General features: G+C 65.2%; 1 protein-coding gene across 1 annotated transcript in view; it reads left to right on the top strand.

Annotated features, from left to right (window-relative positions):
* KCNQ1 (potassium voltage-gated channel subfamily Q member 1) overlaps positions 1-22,257 on the top strand; it is a 159,448-nt gene that overhangs the window by 109,169 nt on the left and 28,022 nt on the right. Inside the window, exons 11-14 of the mRNA XM_004603110.2 lie at positions 6,758-6,833; positions 7,841-7,935; positions 8,848-8,894; positions 9,256-9,317. Of these exons, the coding sequence (XP_004603167.2) occupies positions 6,758-6,833; positions 7,841-7,935; positions 8,848-8,894; positions 9,256-9,317 (280 nt within the window). The remainder of the gene's footprint in view (positions 1-6,757; positions 6,834-7,840; positions 7,936-8,847; positions 8,895-9,255; positions 9,318-22,257) is intronic.

Genomic DNA, 22,257 nt, shown 5'->3' with positions numbered 1-22,257 from the left:
TGCCGTCCTGTCCCCGCTGGGCCCCACCCCTGCTGCCCTGAGCCCCCGCCTGCCCTCAGGCCTCCCTCTGACCCTCAGGTGTCCCAGGGGCACTCAGGAGGGGAGCGGGGTGGGGGGTGCGGTGGGCCGTGGGCCGTGGGCTGGCGTTTCAGTGGACACGAGGACGAGCCCCCCCACCCCCACCAGGCCAGCCCGTGTCCGGGCCCAGCTAACGGCCCCACCCGCCCGGCCTTCCCGCCCAGTGCCTGTGACTACTCCACGTGGCTGGGGGCTCTGGTCCCCTTGCTCAGGGTCCCCCGCGCGAGGCTGGTTCCGGGGACAACCCGGGACGGCGGCTCGGCCCTTGCTGATGTTCGGGGACATGTGTGTGAGTGTGAGCTCTGACGGCCGAGAGGAAGGTCAGGATCTGTCTGCAGGGAACTTCCATGGCCCTGCCCGCCACGCACGGGGCCTGTCCAGGACCCCTCCTCCAGAGCACCCCCGCCCCAGCCGGCGACCCCGATGGGCCTTGGGGGCAGACGTGGGGGTCCCTCTGTGGCCGCGCAGAGGCGGGTGCTGTCCCCGGGCCCCGCGGGGTCCACGGGCCCCTTTCATCGGGCACGTCCCAGCCGGGCTGGCCCATGGTGGAAATGCAAATCTAATTAGCCTGGCATTGAGCCCGTCGTAAAAGCATTAACAGAGCCTTAAACTGTGCTGTTGACGGTGCTGAAGAGACGCCTCAGAAAGGGAGCCGGATGGTGACAAAGCCCCAATTTATTAGTCTCCTCCGGAGGGGCCGGGCAGGGGACGTTAATTACCTTAATGGGACTTATTTTGCTTCGTTGCCCAAAGTAATTCATTTATTACCCTCTCCTTTCCGGGGGGCCGTGGGGGGGCCAGCCTTGCCCCAGGCGCTGCCCTTCTGCCCAGCTGCCTGCAGGGTCCAGCCCACAGGTCGCCACTGCCCGGCAGGGGGGCGCTTGCTCGGGGTGGGGGTGGGGGGCGGCAGGCACCCAGAATCCGGCTGGGAAAGCAGCGGGCCCCGTCTCTCCTCCCAGAGGCCGGGCCCGGGAGACGGACGGCTTTGGGGCAGGGGCGTCCACAGTGCTGGCGGTGTGGGGGTCCGGGAGGCGCCCTGCGTGCTCGGGGGCTCCCAAGGGAGGTGGACGTTGGGAGCCCCCAGGGCCAGGGCCCAGGTGTGTGGGGGAGGCCTGGGAGCGGGTGTGGGGTAGGCCTGGGTGGGGGCGGGGGCTCGGCCCCTCCCCCGCGAGCCCGCCACGGGCCTCCCCCACCCGGCCCACAGCGCCGCGGGCAGGGTCAGAGGCCAGCCTCCTGCATGGACATGGTCCCGCCCCCTCTCTGCCCCAGGGAACCTAGCGCCGGCCCGTGAGGACCCCCCCCCCCGCCCCTCAGCTCCCCGTGGCACCCCCAGGGCTGCACCAGGGCCCCCAGCGACTGTGCCAGGGCCGGAGTGCTTGTGCCGTGGCTGCCCCGCTCCCACCCACCTCGGGATGGGGGGGTCTGGGCCCCCCGGCCACGGCCTGGAGGTGAGGGGATGAGGGGTCCCGCCCATCCCTGCCTGCCCCCGGGGAGCCAGACTCAGCCCCCAGGTGCCCAGCTCTGCCCGCGGGCCACGTCCTCCCATCCTGCCCGCCCACCCCACGCCAAGGAGCTTGTCAGAACCGGCCCAGACCCCGCCTGCCAGTCAGCCCGGCGGTCCAGAGGGCAGAGGGTGGCCGGGGGGCTGCTGGCCTGCCCGCCGCACTCGCTCACGGGCACCCGGGACGCTCGGTGGGTGGGGTCGCCGCCCGCCCGGCCCAGATGCAGCCAGCTCTGTCAGTGCCACCGGCGGGGGGTGGGGCCACGCTCCCGCCACCCCACAGGTCACCCGGGAAGACGTGCCAGGGGAAGCAGGTGCCCGGGGGCCGGCACCACACTCGGCCCACCTGTCACCTGCCGGCCTGGTCCAGGCCTTTGCTCCTCTCCCGCAGGGCCGGCCCGCCCGGCCCCTCTCTGCCGGGATCACCCTCCTGCCCTACACCCCCCCCCCCTGCGGCGTTCCCCGTGCGGCCGCCCCTGCCCAGCCCGTCTCGAATGTTCTTGTCCAGTATTATTCTCGAATAACCTCGGCCGGGTCTGTCCTGAGTGTTTCTGTGACACAGGGGTCCCGGCTCCCTTTAGAGGGGTCGCACCCTCGGGGGGGGGAGGCGTGCCCTGCGCAGAGACAGAGCCACGGGGCAGGCCCAGAGTGGCCCCGTCGTCCCCCTCGTCCTGCGGGAATGGACTACCCTGCCCAAGGGACAGGGATGGGCCCAGAAGCCCCGTCCAGACGCTGGCGGGTGACGGGACACGACACTGGGGCAGCCGGTGACCACAGGGAGCGGCCGTGTTGGGCCCAGCTAACGGCCACAGACAGCCCAGGACGTGCCGGGCCCGTGTGGATGGAGTGGTGCCGCGCGCCGTCCCCCAGGGGCTCCTGGGAGCAGGTGGCAGGGGCCTGGGGTGGGGTCGCCCCATGGGGGGGGGCGGCAGGGCTCACACCCCGGGAGACCCCAGGCGAATCATCCCGCCCAGCCCCAGCGTGGCAGGGGGAGGCACGAGGTCCCACCGCGTGGCCAGCCCCCGCCCCCCGCCCCCCACCGGCGCCTGTCCGCTCCCCGCGGGGCCCTGGCGGGGCGGAGGGGCCCCTCGCCGGCCAGCCCAGAGGCCCCGGACTCTCCACCTCCACCGGGAGCGAGCCCTGTGCCGAGAGAGTGTTTTTCCGAGTCTTTTGAGTTGATTATATGTTTTTCTTACTTATTCTGTTGATGTGGTGAATTAGGCTGATTGATTTTTACATGTTAAACCAAGCCTGAATAACTGGATTAAGCGGCCCCGGGCCCCGGTCCTTCCCGAGGACGCCGGGACCCACCGGCGGGTGGGCTGGGCCAGGTGCCTGCCGCAGGCCCGACGGACAGACCGCGCGACCTTCAGACAGCGCCTGACCTTTCTCCCCCAAACAGTCCCGCCGGCCCCGGGCGGACTTTATGCTGATCCATAAAAATCCGGGGGGGTCGGGGGTGGGGAGTGTCTAAAAATTAGTTTCATCTGTTCCTTGAATGTTTAAAAGCATTTGCTGGTGGGTCGTTGAGACTTGAAGATTCTTTGTTATTGTCTGGGGGGGGTCATGGAGGTGAGTCCCACGGGCTCTGTGCTCAGGGCTGACTCCTGCCTCTGTGCTCAGGGCTGAATCCTGCCTCTGTGCTCAGGGTTCACTCTTGTCTCCGTGCTCAGGGCTCACTCTTGGCTCTGTGCTCAGGGTTCACTCTCGGCTCTGTGCTCAGGGCCCACTCTCGGCTCTGTGCTCAGTCAGGGCTGACTCCTGGCTCTGTGCTCAGTCAGGGCTGACTCCTGTCTCTGTGCTCAGGGCTGACTCCTGGCAGCCCTTGACCTGCTGTACTATTGCTCCAGCCCGAGACTCAGAGGGTTTAGCGGGGAGAATATTGTTAAAATCCAGATTTTACTTTCCCTCCCTGGGTCTGCTCCGTAGACGGTGCCTTTAGAGAAACGGGTCTCCTTGCTCAAACTCTCAAAGTTATCTGTTGTGCGTACAGTCGTCTGAGGGGGCCTTGCTGCCCGGCCCTGCCCTCACGCCACACGAGGGGCCTCGGCGAGCGTCCCCCCAGGCTCCCCGGGGCCTTGTCCCGGCCCCCGCCGGGCCCTGCCCTCGCTCCCCTGACCGTGCCCCCTGTTATCTCCCTGGCTGCTCCCTCTGGGCCGCGCTTGCTGTTTCTGCCTAACCCCTGAGACAGATCACAGCTGCCCGTTTCTGACGCGCTGCGCCTTCCTGGTGATAAGTCCCCCTGAGCACACAGTCCCGAGTACCCCGAGCACGGGCGGGGCTGTGAGTCTTGGCACATGACCATGATTGAATTTAAAAAAAAAACAAATCTCTCCGATGCCCATTCGATTTCTCCTGCGACCTGCAGGGTGTCCTGGGGCTGGCAGGGCCGGGCGCCTGGTCATCTTGCTCCTGCTGCCGGCCTGGGGGGTCTGTGATGGCTGTGGCTGTGACACTGGCTCTGAGCGTGTGGGGTCCCCGCCGTGTGCACCCGACTCGGAGCACTTGTGAGTCCCCCACCCCTCCCCCCGGCCTCCGAGCGCCCCCCCAGCTCGGCGTCTGACTCAGGGCCTGGGGGCGTCCTACCAGGTCAGCCGCTCTTTGCTTGCTTGTTTGCCCCCCCCCCGGCGGGCCCGGGATCTCCCCTAGCAGGGGCAGGGGGCCCCTGGGTGCCCGGGCTAAGCTGGGTCGGCCACGTGCAAGGAAGTGCCTTGACCCCGGACCATCTCTCTGACCCTGCACTTTTTCTTAGTCTCTCGGGTCACACCTGCTGATGCTCCAGGGTCGGGTCTCCTGGCGGTGCCCGGACCTTGGGGATGCTGGGGATCGACCCAGATTGGGCCCATTCACCACGGGCATTGCAGAGAGCAACCCCGCGCTCTCCCTGACCCCCGGGCCCCCACTGTAGAGGGCGAAGCCTCTCTCCCCCCTCCCTCTCTCCCTCTCTCTCTCTCCCTCTCTCCTCTCTCCCTCCCTCTCTCCCTCCCTCTCTCCCTCCCTCCCTCTCTCCCTCCCTCTCCCCCTCTCTCCCTCCCTCTCTCCCTCCCTCCCTCTCTCCCTCCCTCTCCCCCTCTCTCCCTCTCTCCCTCCCCTCTCTCTCTCCCTCCCTCCCTCTCTCCCTCCCTCTCCCCCTCTCTCCCTCTCTCCCTCCCCTCTCTCCCTCTCTCCCTCCCTCTCCCCCTCTCTCCCTCCCTCTCTCCCTCCCTCTCTCCCTCCCTCTCTCCCTCTCTCTTCTCCTCTCTCCCTCTCTCTTCCTCTCTTTTCCTTTCTCCCTCTCTCCCCCCTCCCTCTCTCTCCCTCCCTCTCCCTCCCTCTCTCCCTCCTTCCCTCTCTCCCTCCCTCTCTCTCTCCTTCCCTCTCTCCCTCCCTCTCTCCCTCCCTCTCTCCCTCCCTCTTTCCCTCCCTCTCTCCCGCTCTCTCTGTCTCCTCTCTCTCCCTCTCCCTCTCCCCCTCTCCCTCTCCCTCTCCCTCTCTCCCGGGAGCCTTGGCCCTCCTGAAGCTGGCTGTGACCCTCTGAGCCATACTTCTTGGCCCTTCCCCCCCAGGAGTCCCTGGTGCTTTCCCAGCATGCTCTGGGGCCCAGGGACTGCTCCCCCCTCCCCTCCGCCCGCAGGGCCCCCCGAGCCCGCCAGTGCCCTGTGCTCAGAGCCAGCAGTGACCGTGCGCGTTGCCAGCGTGGTCCCAAACTAAGTCTCGGCCGGCCGTTCCTCTGGGGGTCAGAGCCCAGGCCCTCTCCTCCGTGTGAGGACGCAGCAGTGGGTTCCGGGGGTCCCGGGGTCATCCTGGGGCTGGCCTTCTGTCCCCGTTGCACAGCGCCCTGCTCTGGGGCTCGCGGGGGACGCCGGGCCCCACTCCCTGCCCCCATGCCTGTACTCGGGCGCCCGCTTCTCCCAATCCGGTCATTGCTTCGCAAGGTCGAGTCTCTGGGCCCTTGGGGTCGACCCAGCAGGGCGTCCTGCTCCTGCGTGGGCCCAGCGCCCGCGGCTGGAGGCGCGTCCAGGCTCACGCCCCACGGTGGCCAGGGTCCTTGGCCGCGCCCGCCCCGGCAGGGTCTGGCCTGGGCTCCCGCAGTTGTTCTGTTCGCGTGTCCGTGACGGGAGGGGGGCGCCTGTGCGTCTCCTCCAAGGGCTCCTCCGCCTCCTCTGCCCGTTTCAGGCGGGCGGGCTGGGGGCTGTCAGCCACACGCGCCACAGAGATGGCCCGAAGGACAGGGCCGGCCAGTCACGCTCAGACGTGGGGTGGGAGAACCAAGGAGCGAGAGGACAAGGCCACAGAACTGAGCTCACCGGGGCGGGGGGGCGCGGGCAGGGTCCCTGGGGCGTCGGCGGCAGGAGGCGGTCACCTGGTGGCAGGAAACTGTCCTTAGCGGTGCCGTCGCGGGGTGGCGAGACAACCGGATTTCAACGTGACAACATGCGTGTTCGCGCTCATGTGCACTCGGACACGACCTGGGGTTCCGTGTCACCGCCGCGTCCCTCCTTCTGGGCTCCGTGTGGCCGTGCCGTGCCGTGCCACAGGGTCCCTCGGCCCCTGAGCCTGCCCCCCACCCTCACCCCCAGCAGGGAGCTCCCCCGCCGCCCCCACCCCTGCTGCTCCCAGCCGGTTCGTCGGTCCCCTGTTGGGGTCTCTCTGGTGAATGGCTCCACCTTTTCTCCTGGTCTCTAGAAGCTTCTGTGGCGTGTAGTGAACGGTCTCCGCTTTGTGGGGAAGGCCCCCCGGGCCGCCGTTTGCTCCTGAGGCGGAGGCCCGGCATTCAGGTCTGGGCTGGCTGCCGACGGGCGGTCTTGCACACCACACAGCCCCCCGAAGCACCGCGGGAGCCCCCCAGAGGAGCTGGACCCGTCCGGGGGGGTGTCGTCACGAGCACCCGCCTCAGAGCCTCCCCCACCCGGCAGCTCCTGCCACATTTCGGGCATGGTGCCCCAAAGGGGGTTCATTTCATCGGGACCTTGAGCCCTCGGGTTCTGGCTGTTTCTGCAGCTGGTACCTCAGTCCAGACTGAGCCCAGCTGGGGGGGGGGCAGGGGTGGGGCAGAGAACTGCAGGCCCCTCCCTGCCCTTAGGGACCCTCCCGGCCACGCCCCCACCCTCCTGCTGGGGTCTCCGACCCACGAGCACACACAGGGCCAGGAGTGCCGCTGAGAGGAGAGGGGTGGGGCTGACAGTGCTCTCCCCGCAGGCTGAGCGAGCACCACCGCGCCACCATCAAGGTCATCCGCCGCATGCAGTACTTCGTGGCCAAGAAGAGGTTCCAGGTGAGCGCGAGCCGGCACCCCCGGGGGCTCCTGGCCGCCCCAGCCTGGGGAGGTGACGGGGGTCAGTCACCTGCCGTCCGGCCCGGGGTCCCCTCCCTGCCTCGGGCCCCGGCGGGCGTCTCCCCTCCTGCCCCACCCCCCCCCCCCCCGCTGCTCCCACCTGGAGGCCGGGAGGAGGGACCCTGCCACTGCGCCCGGCTGGCTGGCCCCAGGGTGCAGACAGCAGGCACGTGTCTGCTCGGAGGAGCCAGAGTGTCCAGCCCCCGCTGGCCTCGGACGCCGTGTCCAGGTCTGTCTGTCTGGGGCATTATCTGGCTCATCTCGGCTCCTGCCGCAGTAGCAGAAATGGAGCCGAGGGTCTGCACCACCTCCGCCCCCCACAGACACTGGAGAGGGGCCTCCGGGGCACTGGCAGGCCTGGTCAGCCTGAGATAAGTCTCCGGGCCTGGACCCCAGCTCAGGGAGAGCCAGCCCCGTCAGCGCTCCCACGCCCGCACACACGGACACACGGCCACACACACACAGAGACACAGCCATGCAGTCACACACATGCAGCCACGCACACGGACATACACAGGTGGCCACACAGCTAAGTCACGGCCACACATGCCTGAGGCCATGCACACACGCACCATGTCCACTGTGTGTGCGGGTCACACAAAGGCAGCTCCACATAGCAATGTACTTGCTACATACATGCAGCCACATGTATGCAATGCCACCAAGTGTAGCCACATACACATACGGTCACACAGACACGTCCACACGCAGCTGCAGCCACATGGGTGCCAGCACACGGCCACGCTCCGCCCCGCACGCACTCTCCCTGCGTCCCAGGCCCCCAGGCGCAGGTCCCACCGCTGTGGGGTGGGGGGGTGGAGGGGAGGCGCAGGGAGCTCCGCCCTGCCACACGCCCCTTCTACGGGGCGGGGAGCAGCTGGGGGGGGGCGGGGGGAAACTGAGGTCCGAAGGAGCCAGTGCCGAGCCCAGAGCCGTATCCCCGGCAGCAAGCACGGAAGCCGTACGACGTGCGTGACGTCATCGAGCAGTACTCCCAAGGCCACCTCAACCTCATGGTGCGCATCAAGGAGCTGCAGAGAAGGTGGGTGGGCCCCCCAGGGGCGGGGCGCTGCAGGGGAGCCAATGGGCGTGGGCGGGGCGTGGTGGCGTAGGCGGAGCGTGGTGGTGTGGGCGGGGCGTGGTGGCGTAGGCGGAGCGTGGTGGTGTGGGCGGGGCGTGGTGGTGTGGGTGGGGCGTGGTGGCGTGGGTGGGGCGTGGTGGCGTAGGAGGAGCGTGGTGGTGTGGGCGGGGCGTGGTGGTGTGGGCGGGGCGTGGTGGTGTGGGCGGAGCGTGGTGGTGTGGGCGGGGCATGAGGATGTGAGTGGGGTGAAGGGGGTTTGAGGGGTGGGCTTGAGGGGTGTGGATAGGGTGTGTTGGGTGTGGGTAAGGTGTGAGTGTGTGAGGGGGTGGGCGGGGCGTGAGGGAGGGGTGGGCAGGGCAGGGTGTGGACAGGGTGGGACTGGGCGGGCCCGTGGACGCCCTACAGACTAGGTGGGCACGCGCTGCGCAGGGCTGGTGAGCGGGCCCTGGTGCCCACCCAGATTAGCAGACCACTCCCAGCTTCCCTCCTCCCTCCGTCCTGCCCAGCAGCCACCGCCCCCAGGCACTGCCCAGTCCTCGAGCTCAGACCCCGCCCCTGGGTGGTCCACCGGGCATTGGCGCCCAGGTCTTGGGGTCTGCACGGCTTGAGGTGCTGGCCTGTGCCCAGCAGCTGCCCCAGGGGCTACAGACCTGCCTGGCCCAGCCCCCAGCGCCCAGGCCTCGCCCCCTCTCCCCCGCCACCGGCCCGTATGAGATGTCTGGCAGTGGCCTGGATGCTGGGGGTCCCGGCCGCCCCCAACCCCCATTGAGGAGGGGCCTCTGGGGAAGAGCCCCATCGGGGCCCATCCCTGGGGAGGTGCTTGGGGCAGGGGCGCCTTGGGCCGGGGGTCGCTGAGCCGTGTCTGCCCCCCAGGCTGGACCAGTCCATCGGGAAGCCGTCCCTCTTCATCTCTGTCTCAGGTATGCCGCATTCCGTGCCCAGGGCCGCCCCACCCTCACCCCAGGGCCCGCCAGGACCCAGACAGCGGGCAGCTCGGCAGGAGGGGGCTGGGGCTGCAGCTGTCCCTGCCCGACCTGGGGCCCCAGAGGGAGTCTCCCGAGGGCTCCGAGGCTCCCTGGCCTTGGCCACCTCCTCCAGGCTGGACAAGGGGCTCTGGAGAAGACTTGGGCACGCGACCAGCAGGGTGCGGGCGGCGCGAGGTCCTTGAGGCTGGGTCCCCCTCTAGCTAATGCCTTCCTCAGCGTCAGGCCCCCACCCCCCGCCCCCCCTGGCCCAGGGGTGCCCCCAAACCCCCGCCCTCACCCCAGCCTCTACCCACAGAGAAGAACAAGGACCGCGGGGGAAATAGCATTGGCGCCCGCCTGGCCCGGGTGGAGGACAAGGTAGGCGGGGAGTGGGACGGGGCCGCTTCCACCTGGTGCTGGGGGCGCCCGTGTCGGGCCCCGGGGCCCCGCAGTCTGACGGGGACACGCGTGGGCCCTGCTGGGGGCTCGTGGCTCCCGACGCTCCCCCAGGGGCGCCTCTCCAGCCGGTGGCGGCGCGTGTCCGCGGGGGCACATCTGTGCCGCGGTGCCCGGCTGCCCCCCGCGCCCCCGGGCCCGCCACCTGCCCCGGCTCAGCCCTCTGGGCGGCTGCTTTGAAGTCCCCTGCAGGCTGCGGGCTGCAGGCCGTTATCTCGCGCTGGCCCTCCCGTCTGCAGGCCCTTATCGCGGGGGTGCTGGGCGGCTAAAAATAGAGCAGTTTCGGTTGGGCAGGGGGCGCGCCCCCACCCCGGCTCCCGACTCCCGGGTGGCTCCGGCTCTGTCCTGCTTCTCCCCTGGCTGTGGCGGCGGTCAGGTGGGCCGGGAGCTCGCATGTCCACTGCACCTGCCTGCCGCCCTGGGCTCGGGGCCGAGCAGAGGCGGTCAGGTGGCCACAGGGGTCCCTGCCGGGGGGCCCTGGCAGGCCGCCTCTCGTGGCACGCCCTGGTCGGGATGGGGTGCCTGGGAGTGGCCTCCACAGTCCGCTGGGGGGTAGGGGCACAGCACCCAGGCCTGTCAGCGAGATGCCGGGGATGGGGAGGACCCACCCACAACCCCCCATCTCCCCACTCACCCCGAGAACCTCCATGTCCAAAGCAGCATGAGTAAGCCTGGGGGACCCTCTGTCTGACCCTGGGACCCTCTGTCTGACCTGGGACCCTCTGTCTGATCTTGGGACCCTCTGTCTGACCCTGGGACCCTCTGTCTGACCCGGGGACTCTCTGTCTGACCCGGGGACCCTCTGTCTGACCTGGGGACCCTCTGTCTGACCCTGGGATCCTCTGTCTGACCCTGGGACCCTCTGTCTGACCCGGGGACCCTCTGTCTGACCTGGGGACCCTCTGTCTGACCCTGGGACCCTCTGTCTGACCTGGGGACCCTCTGTCTGACCTGGGGACCCTCTGTCTGACCTGGGACCTGGGGCCTGGCCGTCCCGACGGCCCATGCATGAGCACCCCAGACTTGCAGCTGTTCCCAGTCACAAACGCAGCCCTGGGCCCGCCACGGGCAGTGCCCAGTTGGGGAGGGACAGCTCTAGCCTTGAGGAGTCCCATAGCCGGTGTGTCTGGGGGGTCCTCACCCCCAGGGGCACAGCCCAGCAGGGCCCCCCGTCTCGCCCCCAGGACACGGGTCAGCTTTGCGATCCCGGGCCTCACCCCCCGGGCGGAGGGGTGGTACCTGAGGGCACCCCCAGAGCCGGCATCTGCCCAGACCCCACCCCACCCCACCCGGGCCAAGCCAGGGGGCAGCGGCCGGGGGCCGTGAACACAGCCCGGCAGGCTCTGATGGCTGCAGGGGGGTGGGCAGGAAATCCAGCCTCCAGCCGCCGGGGGCCCCACGGGGACAGCCAGCCACCCACGGCCCCGCAAGCCCCCGCCTCTGCCCGCCGGGCTGGCCTCCGCGTGGCCACTTCCTCCAGCCCCGCAGGTCTCCCCGGGACCAGAGCTGCCCCCGGAGGAGGGCTCTGTCCTGCGGTCAGGGCCCCGGCTGTCCCCTAGGGAAGGGCCGCAGAGCCCAGCTCGGGCCCACCTGGCGGGGACCTGCCCTGGCTGGCCACTCTGGCCACCTCACTCGGGTGCCCCCCACGAGCCACTGGACAGTGGGGGTCCCACACTGCTGGCCCTGTCCTGGGTGGGGCTCCGGGTGGACACGGGGAAAGCAGAGTTTCACACCGGGGCAGCGTCTGCCGGCCGCGGGGGTCCTGCCCAGCCCCCGCCCAGCCCCCACCGGCTTGGCTCGCTCTGGGCCCGTGGGTGAGGGCAGCAGGGGAGGGGGGCGGGGGGCGGGGGGCTGATGGCGCAGCAGAGCTCGAGCCCCCTCCCCGCCCCGAGGATTCTTAGCTGGGCCCCAGCTCTTGCCGTCCAGCTTGTTTTGCAAGCTAAGATCGCACGGGGGGGGGGGGGGGGCGCACGGGGGGCTGGGAAGCAGCTTTCTTCTGCATTCCGGCCGGAAACGCTGGCGCTCGGGGGAAGTGCCGGCCTCCAGCCCCAGCTCAGACGGCGGCGGGGGCGGGGGCGAGACGAGGCCCCCCACCAGCTGTCTCCATGCCCGGCTCCAGCCCTGCTGAGATCAGACCTTCCTCTCTGGGACTCGGGTGCTAGTGCAGCCGTCGGTGGCCTCGGCCTCCCCGACCCCCCACCCGTCCCGGGGGCTGCTCCCCAGACCCTGCTGAGGGTTGTGTGTGTCTCTTCAGAACTCGGGTCGGGCCAGAGAGGGAGAGAGAGGGAGAGAGCACATGGCTGGCCTCACACCTGGGTTCGATCCCTGGCGTCCCCTAGGGCCCTCCGCGTCCCAGCAGGACTGCTCCCTGCGCATGCCCAGTGCGGCCCAAATCCCACCCACCCAAATTGATGTTTGGTGAATCTCTGCGTGGGCATCGTCCCCGGGGCCCCCGTCAGCTGTCAGGGTCACATCTCCGAGCCTCACAGGGCGAGCCGAGAAGGGTCCCTTCTCTCTGTGTTCTAGAATACTCCGCGTGGGGTGCGGTCTGTGCCTCCCCCGCCCGGCACGGTTGGTGAGGCTCCGTGGCCGGAGACGTTTGTCCCGGCGTGCTCAGGGCAGACCCTGGCCCTGGAGACGCCCGAGGCTGCTCGGTGGCCCCCAGTGTGTCACCCCTGCCCTCCTGGGCCTCCGTACGCACACACTGTCTCGGGTGGGAGACGGCAGAGACCACCAGCTCTGCATCCTGGGACCCCTCAAGAAGCGGGGAATAGGGCGATACTGCAGATACGCTGTCTCACTTTGTTGGGGGGATGTCCTGAGCCTTTCGGGGTTCCCGTTTCTCTCTCCATCCTCATGACCGTCAATCTCCCCGGAGTCCTGCCCCCTCCTGTCACCCTGTCTGTGTACTTGGGGGGGTGGGGGGGCGCACCCGGAGATGCTCAGGGGCTGCTCCTGCCTCTGCATTAAGGAGCCCCATGTGGTGCCGGGAACTCGGTCCCGCCCAGGACCTCGACCCCCGGCCCGTTGCCTGCTCTGCAACTCGCACGTCGGGGGGACGGTCATGGCCACGGCCCCTGGGACTGGGCCCCCGGCAAGCTCCCGAGTGCCCCGCCCTCATGGCGGGAACGTCCGCCTTTCCATCTGCCTCACGGCACGCGTGTGGTCCGTGGTGACCCAGGCACCCGCACATTGAGGGCCGGGGCTGGTCTCTCGACCCCCCAGTCCCACAGCTCCACTTCCTGCCGCCGCCACTGAAGCAAACCCAGGGCCGAGGCCCGAGCTGAGCCGCGGGGCCCCGGGGCCTGCCGGCGCGGCTGGGCGGCGGCCGCTGTGCATTCAGCATTTACGCACTTGCCTGTCAGCAGCCCTCGGGGATCTGAGAGGACGCGGGCCAGGAAGGGTGTGGGGCCGGGCAGGGGCCCCGCGTGGGGCCGGGCTCTTAGGCCCTCTGACGCGCGGGCGGTCACGTGCCGCGGCGTGTTTACGTCCCTTAGAACAAACTTGTGAACTTCTTTGTTTAGATCTTCCCGGCCCTCCCGGAACGTCTTGATCTGCGTGGCCGGCTCTGCGTTCACGGTGGAGCCCCCTCCCCCACGGGCACCGTTTCTCAAGCCCCCCTCCGAGCTCTGGCCCTTTCAACACACCCCCCAACTGTCTAGGGTTTAAGCCTCCTAATCCAGCACGTCATGTTTGCGTTTCCCCGTGCCCGTGGCCGAGCTTCTCTCGTTGCCTCACACCCCTTGTTATCTTGAGCCGCGTCTTCCCCTCCAGGCCGACTATCGCTCTTACTTACACAGCGATTTTGTTTATGTATCTGGCAGGAGGGGTGCTGCAGGGGGGGCCGGGCCGGGCCGGGGGGCCGACTGGTACGGAGATCAAACCACGGGGGCCCCTCTGGAGGCGTCATGCGCCCACTCTGAGCACGCACCCGCCTGGGCCTTGCACGGCTTTCATTGGAGTATCATTTCCCTGCCCGCAGGGCTGGCCGGAGTCAGGACAATGCGCTTTAGGGGCGTCTGGACGGATGGTCCCCAGTGTCCCTCCCGCCTGGCTGCAAGCAGGCGGGGGCGGGGGGCCGGGGGGGCTGCCCCTCCCGTCTCCCTAAATTCCTCCGAGCCCTCCATGGCCCTTCCACGCCCTGGTACATGCGGGGCCTTTTGTGATCTGCCCTGGCGTCCCTCCCTGGCTCTGAATGGGATTCCATCTCGAGGAAACATCACGTTTTTGTTTATCCATTCGCCCGCTGATGGACACGTAGACACTTTCCAGTCCGGCGGCTATTATGAGGAATTGTTGCCGTGGACTTTTATCTGCAGCTCATCTGGGTGGGGGGGGGGGTGGCGGGCGCACATTTCCCTTTCTGGGGGGAGATTCCCGAGGTGAGAATCGATGGTCTTTCGCCTGAGTGTCGGTTTCAGTCTCCGAAAAGAAAGGCAGAAGTCTCCGAGCTGCGTCCCGCCCGGGCGCGGGCCGGCCCCCTTGTCCCGCCTGGTGCCGTAATGGTATCTCATTGTAGGTTTGATTTGCATTTTCCCAGTCGCTAATGATGTTCAGCAACTTTTCATGTGCTTATTAGACATTCATGGTCTTCTTTGGTAAAATGTTTATTCAACTCTTTGCCTATTTTCTAATTAAGTAGTTCTATTATTGTGTTGTAAGCGTTATTTATATGTTCTGGATACAAGGCCTTTATCAGATTATATGACTTGCAAATATTTTCTCCCATTCTCTGGCTGGCTTTTCATTTTTCAATCACGCCTTTTAAAACACAAAAGTGTTCATGAACTCGACTATCTCGTCCTAGCCGCCTCCCTCTCTGATGTCTGCGAGAGGCCCTGCCTCATCCACAGTCAGGAAATTCTCTCCCCGGTTCTTTTTTTTTTTTCCTTCTCTAAGCCTCATAGATTTATCTCCCTTGGACATTCAGGCCTGTGGTTAATTTTGAGCAGATTTTTTTGGGGGGTGTGGTACAAGGTAAACTCCGAGGTTATTGCTTTGGATTTTTTTGGAGGGGGGGGTGGTGGTGGTGGTGGTTTGATTTGATTTAGGTTTTTTGGCTCCTGGAGGTCCCGTTGCTTTAAACCGTTTCTTAGAAAGATCGTCTTCGCCCCCGGGATGGTGCTGGCAGCTGCCGGAAATGTGTGCGTGGAATTCCGTGTCCTCCCCGGCTCTGCCTCTATGCTGGCCTTGAACCCGAGTCAGGCAGCTGACGCTGGTCGCCGAAGGGCCCGTTTCTAAATCCGGCTGGGGGACTTGCAAGCTTTTCTTTCCAATTGTTTTTTGCCTTCTCTAAGTCCTGTGAATTCTCTGAGGAGTTTCAGGGCCAACTTGCCCCTTCTGAGCAAACAGCAGTAACGAAAAGCCAAGAGCTGGTGACAGTTTGTCCGACTTGGGCCGAAGACACGGAGTCGGCGGGGGAAGCGGCTCTCCCGGGGGCCAGGGCACAGCCTTGCCGCTTCTGTGGTCCCAGAGATGTGTCTCGTGTCCCGGGGAGGCGTCTTGGCCCTGCCTTGTAAGATTCGCTCCTACCAGCTTTTCTTTTTGTTTTTCAAGTTGTCTTTTGCTGAGGCATAACATGCTCCCAGGAAAGACCACATGGCTAAGTGGACAGCTCAGGGGAGTCTCCGAAAGTGGACACTCCCTGTTCGGCAGAGTCCAGCCAGCCCCCCAGCCTGCTCCCAGCACCAGCTTGGTGACCCTAGAGGAGAAACGCCCAGCCTGGCCTGGCCGAGTCCTATCGACATATCCTGTTTTCCACATATGTGACCGGGCAGGATTTCATTTCTTGAAGATAAATAAAATTGATAAACCGCTTGGGGAGCCATAGTAAATTTAAAAGAAGGCGAGCACAAAAGCAGCCCAAGAATAAACGATCCCGCTTAGAGAGCCCAGGAGATCACGGTGGTGAGAGTAGGTCACAGGTATGGGCTGTGGCTCAGAGGCTGAGCACCAGCAGGGCCTGGGTTCAATCCTGGACGCTGTGGAAATACCAGGATGCGTCTAAACGACTCCACTGCACTGCTGTGGTGTCTCAAAGGGACTCGGTTATCAGGGAACGTAGGCAAAAACGCCACTTTCAGAAGGAGGGGATGTGTGACAGGCACCCACTCTGCCCCGGCCACCGAGTCCGACAGGACCAGCGTGTCAGAGTACATTCTAGGAAATATCTGGGCCCCGGCCAACATTCTTCAGCCAAAGAAGAGTTAGGACAACGTGGCCCCTTCTCAGACGGACAGAACAGGAAATCAATACACCCCGGCTGGAGTCAACATTGAATTGAGAAAAAGAGGGGGGGAAAAAAAACACAAATGCTGAGAATGTGTTTTAAAAGAGCCCAGTCCCCACCGTAGGAGGAAACGCTCCTGTCTGCAGCGGCCTCCGGGCGGGGGGTGCCGGCCCGTTCTCAGCAGTCTCCCGGCCGTCACGGGCTTTTGCTGAGTCCTTGTCCCCACAGTCTGTCTGAAATCTCTTGTTCCTCCTTCAAGTCTGAGCAGGAAACCCTCGGCTGGCGTGTCCGGGGCTGTGAGCCCTTCCAGGGCCGTCTCCGTGCATCCGCCAAGGCCCTTCAGGCCAGCCGCAGGGGGGCCTCTGGCCTCGAGCTCGCCCGTCAGACTCCTCAGGGGAGGCTAGGGGTGCCCGCTGCCCTGGCAGCACAGGGAGTGCAGCTCCCGGTGACCGGTGAGGCCTGGGGTGGGGGGCTCGCCTGTTGAGGTGCGAGAAGACACTTTGCTCTGGGGGCTGCTCAGGGCTGAGTCCCGGCTCTGTGCCCCGCGGCCACTCCTGGCCAGCTCGGGCGCCCGTGTGAGGTGCTGGGGACCGAAGGGGCTCAGCCACCAGCAAGGGCCACGTCTCGGCCCCTGGACGCTCTCGCGGCCCTAGGAAGAGTTTTCTCAGATCCAGTTTTCTCACGGGCGCGTCACTGTCAGCAGTTCTAGTAGAATCTGTGGCTGCGGCTTCCTGGGTCCGATTAAGTCTTCATTTGACCGAGCCTTCATCCTTTAAGGAGGCCCCTGGCCTGCTGGCTCAGGAGAGCCATGCCGTGTGAGTATTTCCGTTTTCCTTCCTCCGCTCCGGATGGCTTGACCTTCCGTCCCACGGCCCTGGCGCCAGTCGCTCAGCCTGGACCGTGGGCGAGTTCACGCCTGAAGGGCCGAGCGAAGAGCTGTCTCTCCTCCGCCCAGGCCCCCGGGCCTTTACCCGCCCGTGCAGGAACGCTCGGGCCTTGGGGAATCCTGGCGGCTAACCCGCGTAGGGAGAGCTTGCGTCTGTCCCTAGGGACCCTTGGGGCTTCCTGTGCCTCCTGAGACTCTGGGTGTCGGGGTTCACCCTGTTATCCGTGACTGTTCTGCGGACGGCCGTGGCGGGCCCCGCGGGCGGGCGCTGTCAGGGTTCGCGCGGAGGAGATTTAGAGCAGGCTGGGTCATTCCCACTTTCTGTTCACTACATTCTTCACGTCGGTTCCGCTCCTCCCTCGCGCCTGCGTCTCGCCTCACTTCTTCCTTCTTCCAGTTTTGGAGGTTGACGCTCTGTTTTCATTCCCACGGAGTCGAACCCCACACGTCCCCTTCACTGATGCTCAGCTCTGCGCCCACCAGACCAGCCGGCAGACAGCGGGGAGTCCTTCCCCCCTCGAGCTCTGCCGCTGGACTGCTCAGGGGCTTAGTTGTGAGACACTTGTTTTGTTCTCCCGCCTCTGTGCTCAGGGCTCACTCCTGATTCTGTGCTCAGGGCTGCCCCTGGCTCTGTGCTCAGGGCTCACTCCTGATTCTGTGCTCAGGGCTCACTCCTGGCAGTACGTGTCGCTGGGGATGGAATCTGATTTGGCTGCATGTTTGCAGCAAGCACTTTAGCCCCCATGCTGTGACCCCTAGTCCTGTCCAACCCGACTATTCATAACTAATGTTGTCCTACGTAACCAGTACCCGTGGCTATGCAGATTTGCCTCTTTTTTTTCTTTTTTTATTGAATCACCATGAGATACGGACTGGAGCAGTAGCACAATGGGTAGGGTGTTTGCCTTTCATGGGGCCAACCAGAGTTTGATTCCTCTGTCCCTCTCGGAGAGCCCGGCAAGCTACCGAGAGTATCCCATCCACATGGCAGAGCCTGGCAAGCTACCCGTGGCGTATTCAATATGCCAAAAACAGTAACAACAAGTCTCACAATGGAGACATTTTTGGTACCCGCTCGAGCAAATCGATGAACAACAGGACGACAGTGCTACAGTGCGGTGCTACCATGAGATACAGTTACAGATTTACAAACTTTCACGGTTCTGTTTCCTTCATACAGTGTTTGAGTACCCATCCCACCACCAGTGCCTATTCTCCACCACCAATGCTCCCGGTACCCCCCGCCTCTGTGGCAGGCACATTCCCTCTTTCTGCCTCCTTTTGGGCGTTATGGCTTGCAATCAGATACCGAGAGGCCGTCATGTTTGGCCCATAGGCTCCCTGCAGCATCTCCCATCCCGAGCGAGCCCTCCGAGCATCATTGACTTAGTGGTCCCTTCTCCTTCCCGGCTGCTAAGCCGTGCAGTGCTCCTCCGGCCCTAGTCTCCGCCGCCCTTAGGCGTTAGTCTCCTGTTAGGTTACTTTATACCCCGCAAACGAGTGCAGTTCTTCTGTCTGTCCCTCTCTCTCTGACTCGCCTGGCAGACTTGCCTCTTTGCCAGTTCCCCTCTCGGGCCATCTCAGCCCCGGGGGCCCCGTGTCTGCCTGAAGTGTCCGTAGCGTTGCTGGGGCCCACACACTCTCCAGCCTCCGTTGTTTTCAACGCGGCCTCTTGACTGTTATTCTAAGAAAATATTTCCACTGGGTAGAAAACTCGGATGCGCCGTCACTCCTTGGAAAGCAAGTGACTCCCCCTCTTCCTGCCTGCGCCCTCGCGCCCCCCAGGGCCCCCAGGGGTCTCCGTGCTCTGCGCTTACCCCATGAAGTGTGACCAGAAAAATTCCTTTTGCTTGTTCTGCTGGAATCTGGTGCATCTCTCGGACCCGTGCTCTGGGCCTTGGCCGTGCAAGTCTGGTGACTGCGCCCCCAGCCTCCCTCTGGAGAGCCACCGCCCCGAGCCTGGTGGCCTCACCCCGTCTCTGCCCCTCCTTCCCTTCCACTCGCCCCCTTCATGCTTCTCTTTCCACTCCTTTCATTTTTCTTATGTTCCCATTCATCTTTATTTTTTCAGTCCCCTAGAACTGCTCACAGCCATTGATTACGTTCAATATTCCAACGCCAGGGGCTGGAGTGATAGCACCGCGGGTAGGGCGTTTGCCTTGCACGCAGCCGACCCGGGTTCAAATCCCAGCATCCCATATGGTCCCCTGAGCGCCGCCAGGGGTGATTCCTGAGTGCATGAGCCAGGAGTAACCCCTGTGCATTGCTGGGTGTGACCCAAAAAGAAAAAAAAAAAACAATATTCCAACGCCAGCCCCACCACCATGACACCTTCCCACCAAAATTATTTCGAATTTTCCCACCATCACCCAAGCCTGCCCCGGGACAGATGCTCAATAATTTGTTTTGTGTTGCTTTTTATGAACAATCTGCTAAAAATGATCTAAACAAGTTTCCATAGAGGAAAGTGTGTGATTGTTGTCTCTCACCCTGGAGACGCTAAGCCCCTGTAGAAGAGATCACTAGCGTGTTGTTACAGGTTGAGCCTTGTGTGTGTGTGTGTGTGTGTGTGTGTGTGTGTGTTTAACCAAGATTGGTTGCCTTCTACTTTGCACCCATCAAATGGGGTGTGCTACTCTTGGTATATCAGTGGCATAAAGTATGCGATGTCGCTCCAGGCATTCTCAAATTGTAAATAGGGTGTTAGAGCTGGGGTTAAATCTTTAACCGGGTCATGACTCTGGGGTCTGAGGCATCTCTTCAGCGTGTTGCTCTCTTCCGAGATTTATGTGTGAGTCTCTGGGTCACGGCAGTTGATGGGCTTATATGGCGTCCCACGTCTGCGGGTTTTGTGACTGAAATCTCCAGACTCACACAGGGTCAGGAATGGGCGCCCTCCCTCTCCCTGTGGTCCTGCGCCTGGCGGCCACGCCCACAAGCTGCCTCTGGGCACCCTGCCCCTTCCCTCTTCCCATCCACAGTGTCTGCCCTGCCCTGGGCCGCTTGCAGGATTTTGCGTTTCTGTTCATCAGAAATTCCGGATCTTAAGCTCCACTGCACTGGGCTTGTCTGCGCCCTTCACCGAGGCAGCTGAGGCCCGTCACAGCCGCGCCTCTGCCGGCCCCGCCCGAGCCACCCCTGTCCTCTCCCCTCCGCCCTCGTGGCGTCTCCATTCCTCGGGGTTTTCCCTCAGTGCTACACTCCCGTCTTCCGCCGTCTTCAGACACGTCTGCGGGAATGGCTCGGGCCTTTGTGTCACTGAGCCCCTCGGGGAGGACCCGTGTCCTCCGCACGGGACACTGCCCAGCCCGCCTTTATTTTCTTTTTAATCTGATTTTCAGAAAGCTGCTCACAATCATGGGTCACACTCGCTATTTCAGCACCGACCCCCCCCCCGCCATGACACCTTCCCACCACCATGATTTCGGATTTCCCCACCCCCACTCGAGCCTGCCCCACGGGCAGAGGCTAGATCCTTTACTGGGTGCTGCTTGTTGATGTAGCATGAGATGTCGCGTGCCCGCTTTCTCCTGGAATTCCAAAGTTTTAAATAATTAGGGTCTGGAGGCATCTCTGCCTCGAGCTGCTCGGTTCCGGGAGTCACGTGTGAGTCTCTGGGCCCTGGCCGTCAGTGCGCTTACACGGCCCCGGGCACCACCTCTGCAGACCCCTCCTGGGTCCCCGTGCCCAGACCTTCCTTTCCCCGGGGGCTGCAGGGGCGTGAGGACCCCCAGGCGGGCGGCGCCAGGCTGAGGGGCGACCGTGCGGCTGGCCCCCGCCCCCGCCGCCGGCCCCCGGCCGTAAATAGGCAGGCGTGGGGCTCCGAGGATCAAAGGCCCCCTCAGCACCGTCATTAGCTGCTATTCTGGGAACGGGTTATTTTAGGGTCCGGGTAGTTTTTCTTTCCCGGTGGACGGCGCGCCCGGCTCGACCACACAGTCCTGTTTGGTCTGGGCCTTCAAAGATAACCCACAGTGAGGGCCCGGCCTGGACACTGCCCCCGCCCTGCACCTGGGGCCCGCCTGGCCCCCTGGGCCCCGGCAGCCTCGCCCCACCGAGCCCCGGGTGGGCTGCCTCCTGGCCACTTGCTGCCGGGCTGCCCGCCCGGACTCTGCCCCGAGAGGCCTAGCCCGGGCCCGGTCAGGGCTTTTTGGGGGTGTTTGAAGGACTCGGGTGCTGGCCACCTCCTGGCCGCTGTCTCCTGCCCTTGGGCCCCTCAGGGGCCCTGCCCAGCCCGGAGGGGCCGTGTGTGTGCCCGTGTCCCACAGTGGATACACACGTGAGACTCATACCCTGCCCTTCCCGGTCTCCCCCTGCCCCTGGGCCCTGCGCGGGGCTCGGCTGGGGGTCCTGGTCCCACTGAGGGAAGGGCAGCAGGGAAGACATCGGCCCACTGGCCAGCAGCCCTGCACTGGCCCCCAGACGGGTGACAGGCTGCCCTCCGGCTCCTCCAGGCCCCTGTCCCGCTGTAAGACCCCCAGGGCCCACCCATCCAGGTGGCTCGGAGCCCTGGCCCCTCAGGGGAGGGGACGCGGGGTCCGGCCAGGCTGGAGAGAAGATGGTGTTGGAGAGGGGCTGGCCGGGAGGGGCCCAGAGCAGACACCCCACCCGTGTCGCAGGGTCCGGCTGTTGGCACTCCAGGAAAGCTAGGCCAGGAAAGCTAGGCCAGCTGGAGGTCACTCCTGGCCACTCAGAGCCTCTGCACTGTCCTGGGAGCAGCGCCGAGCCCTGAGTCAGGGGGGCCAGAGAGTGGGGCGTGGAGCCGGCAGGGCCCCTGGGTCCATCTGCAGCTGGACAGACAGGAGGACACAGAGGCGGTCACTGCAGCCTTGAGGAAGGGGGGTGCCGAGAGTACTACTGTCCACGCAGGGTCCCCCTGAGCTGGCCTCCGTCCCCTCTCATCACCCCCAGTTCACCCCCACCCATCTCTACACCCCAGAGACCCCAGGACCCTCAGGCAGATCCAGGTGGGGTCCGGCAGGGGGAGGACCGCAGGCCCTCGGGGCCCAGCCAAGGGCTCCCCAGTTCACCCCCAGTTCACCCCCACCCATCTCCACACCCCAGAGACCCCAGGACCCTCAGGCAGATCCAGGTGGGGTCCGGCAGGGGGAGGACCGCAGGCCCTCGGGGCCCAGCCAAGGGCTCCCCAGTTCACCCCCAGTTCACCCCCACCCATCTCCACACCCCAGAGACCCCAGGACCCTCAGGCAGATCCAGGTGGGGTCCGGCAGGGGGAGGACCGCAGGCCCCTGGGGCCCCACCAAGGGCTCCCCAGCCGGTGCTCGGTGTGGGGGATACCAGGCGGGCTGCCCTGGGCAGGGGCACTGCAGCCCACCCATGCCCGGGCCTCAGTTTCCTTTGCTGCACCACCTCCCTGCCGGTGCCCCAGAGCCTCCCTCCCAGGACCCCCCCCCCCCCCGTCCCCCCTCCAGTCGCTCTATTTATAAGCCACAAATTGGGGCCAGAAGGAAATTCACGTTTTAAAATAATTCCGCTCTCATCTGAGTCGGCTCCTGCGGCCGTCAGCTCTGGGGGTGGGGGGTCCCGCCAGGGGCCGGGGGGGCCCCCCTGGAGGGCAGCCGAGCCTGTCTCTGCGGCCAGCCCTGCCCACCCGCCTTGGCCAACCTCAGGAAAATATGTATATTTTGATCAAAATGGCCCTTTTGAAACACGTCGGGCGAGCGCGCCTGAATATTCAGCAGCTGTTTGAGCCTCTGGAAAATAGACGCTGGCCTGGGGGGCCAGCA

The sequence above is a fragment of the Sorex araneus genome, chromosome 6, assembly GCF_027595985.1.
Source record: "Sorex araneus isolate mSorAra2 chromosome 6, mSorAra2.pri, whole genome shotgun sequence".
Classification (NCBI taxonomy): Eukaryota; Metazoa; Chordata; class Mammalia; order Eulipotyphla; family Soricidae; genus Sorex; species Sorex araneus.
The sequence above is the reverse complement of the archived record's forward strand: the minus strand, read 5'-3'. Positions and strand labels throughout refer to the sequence as shown.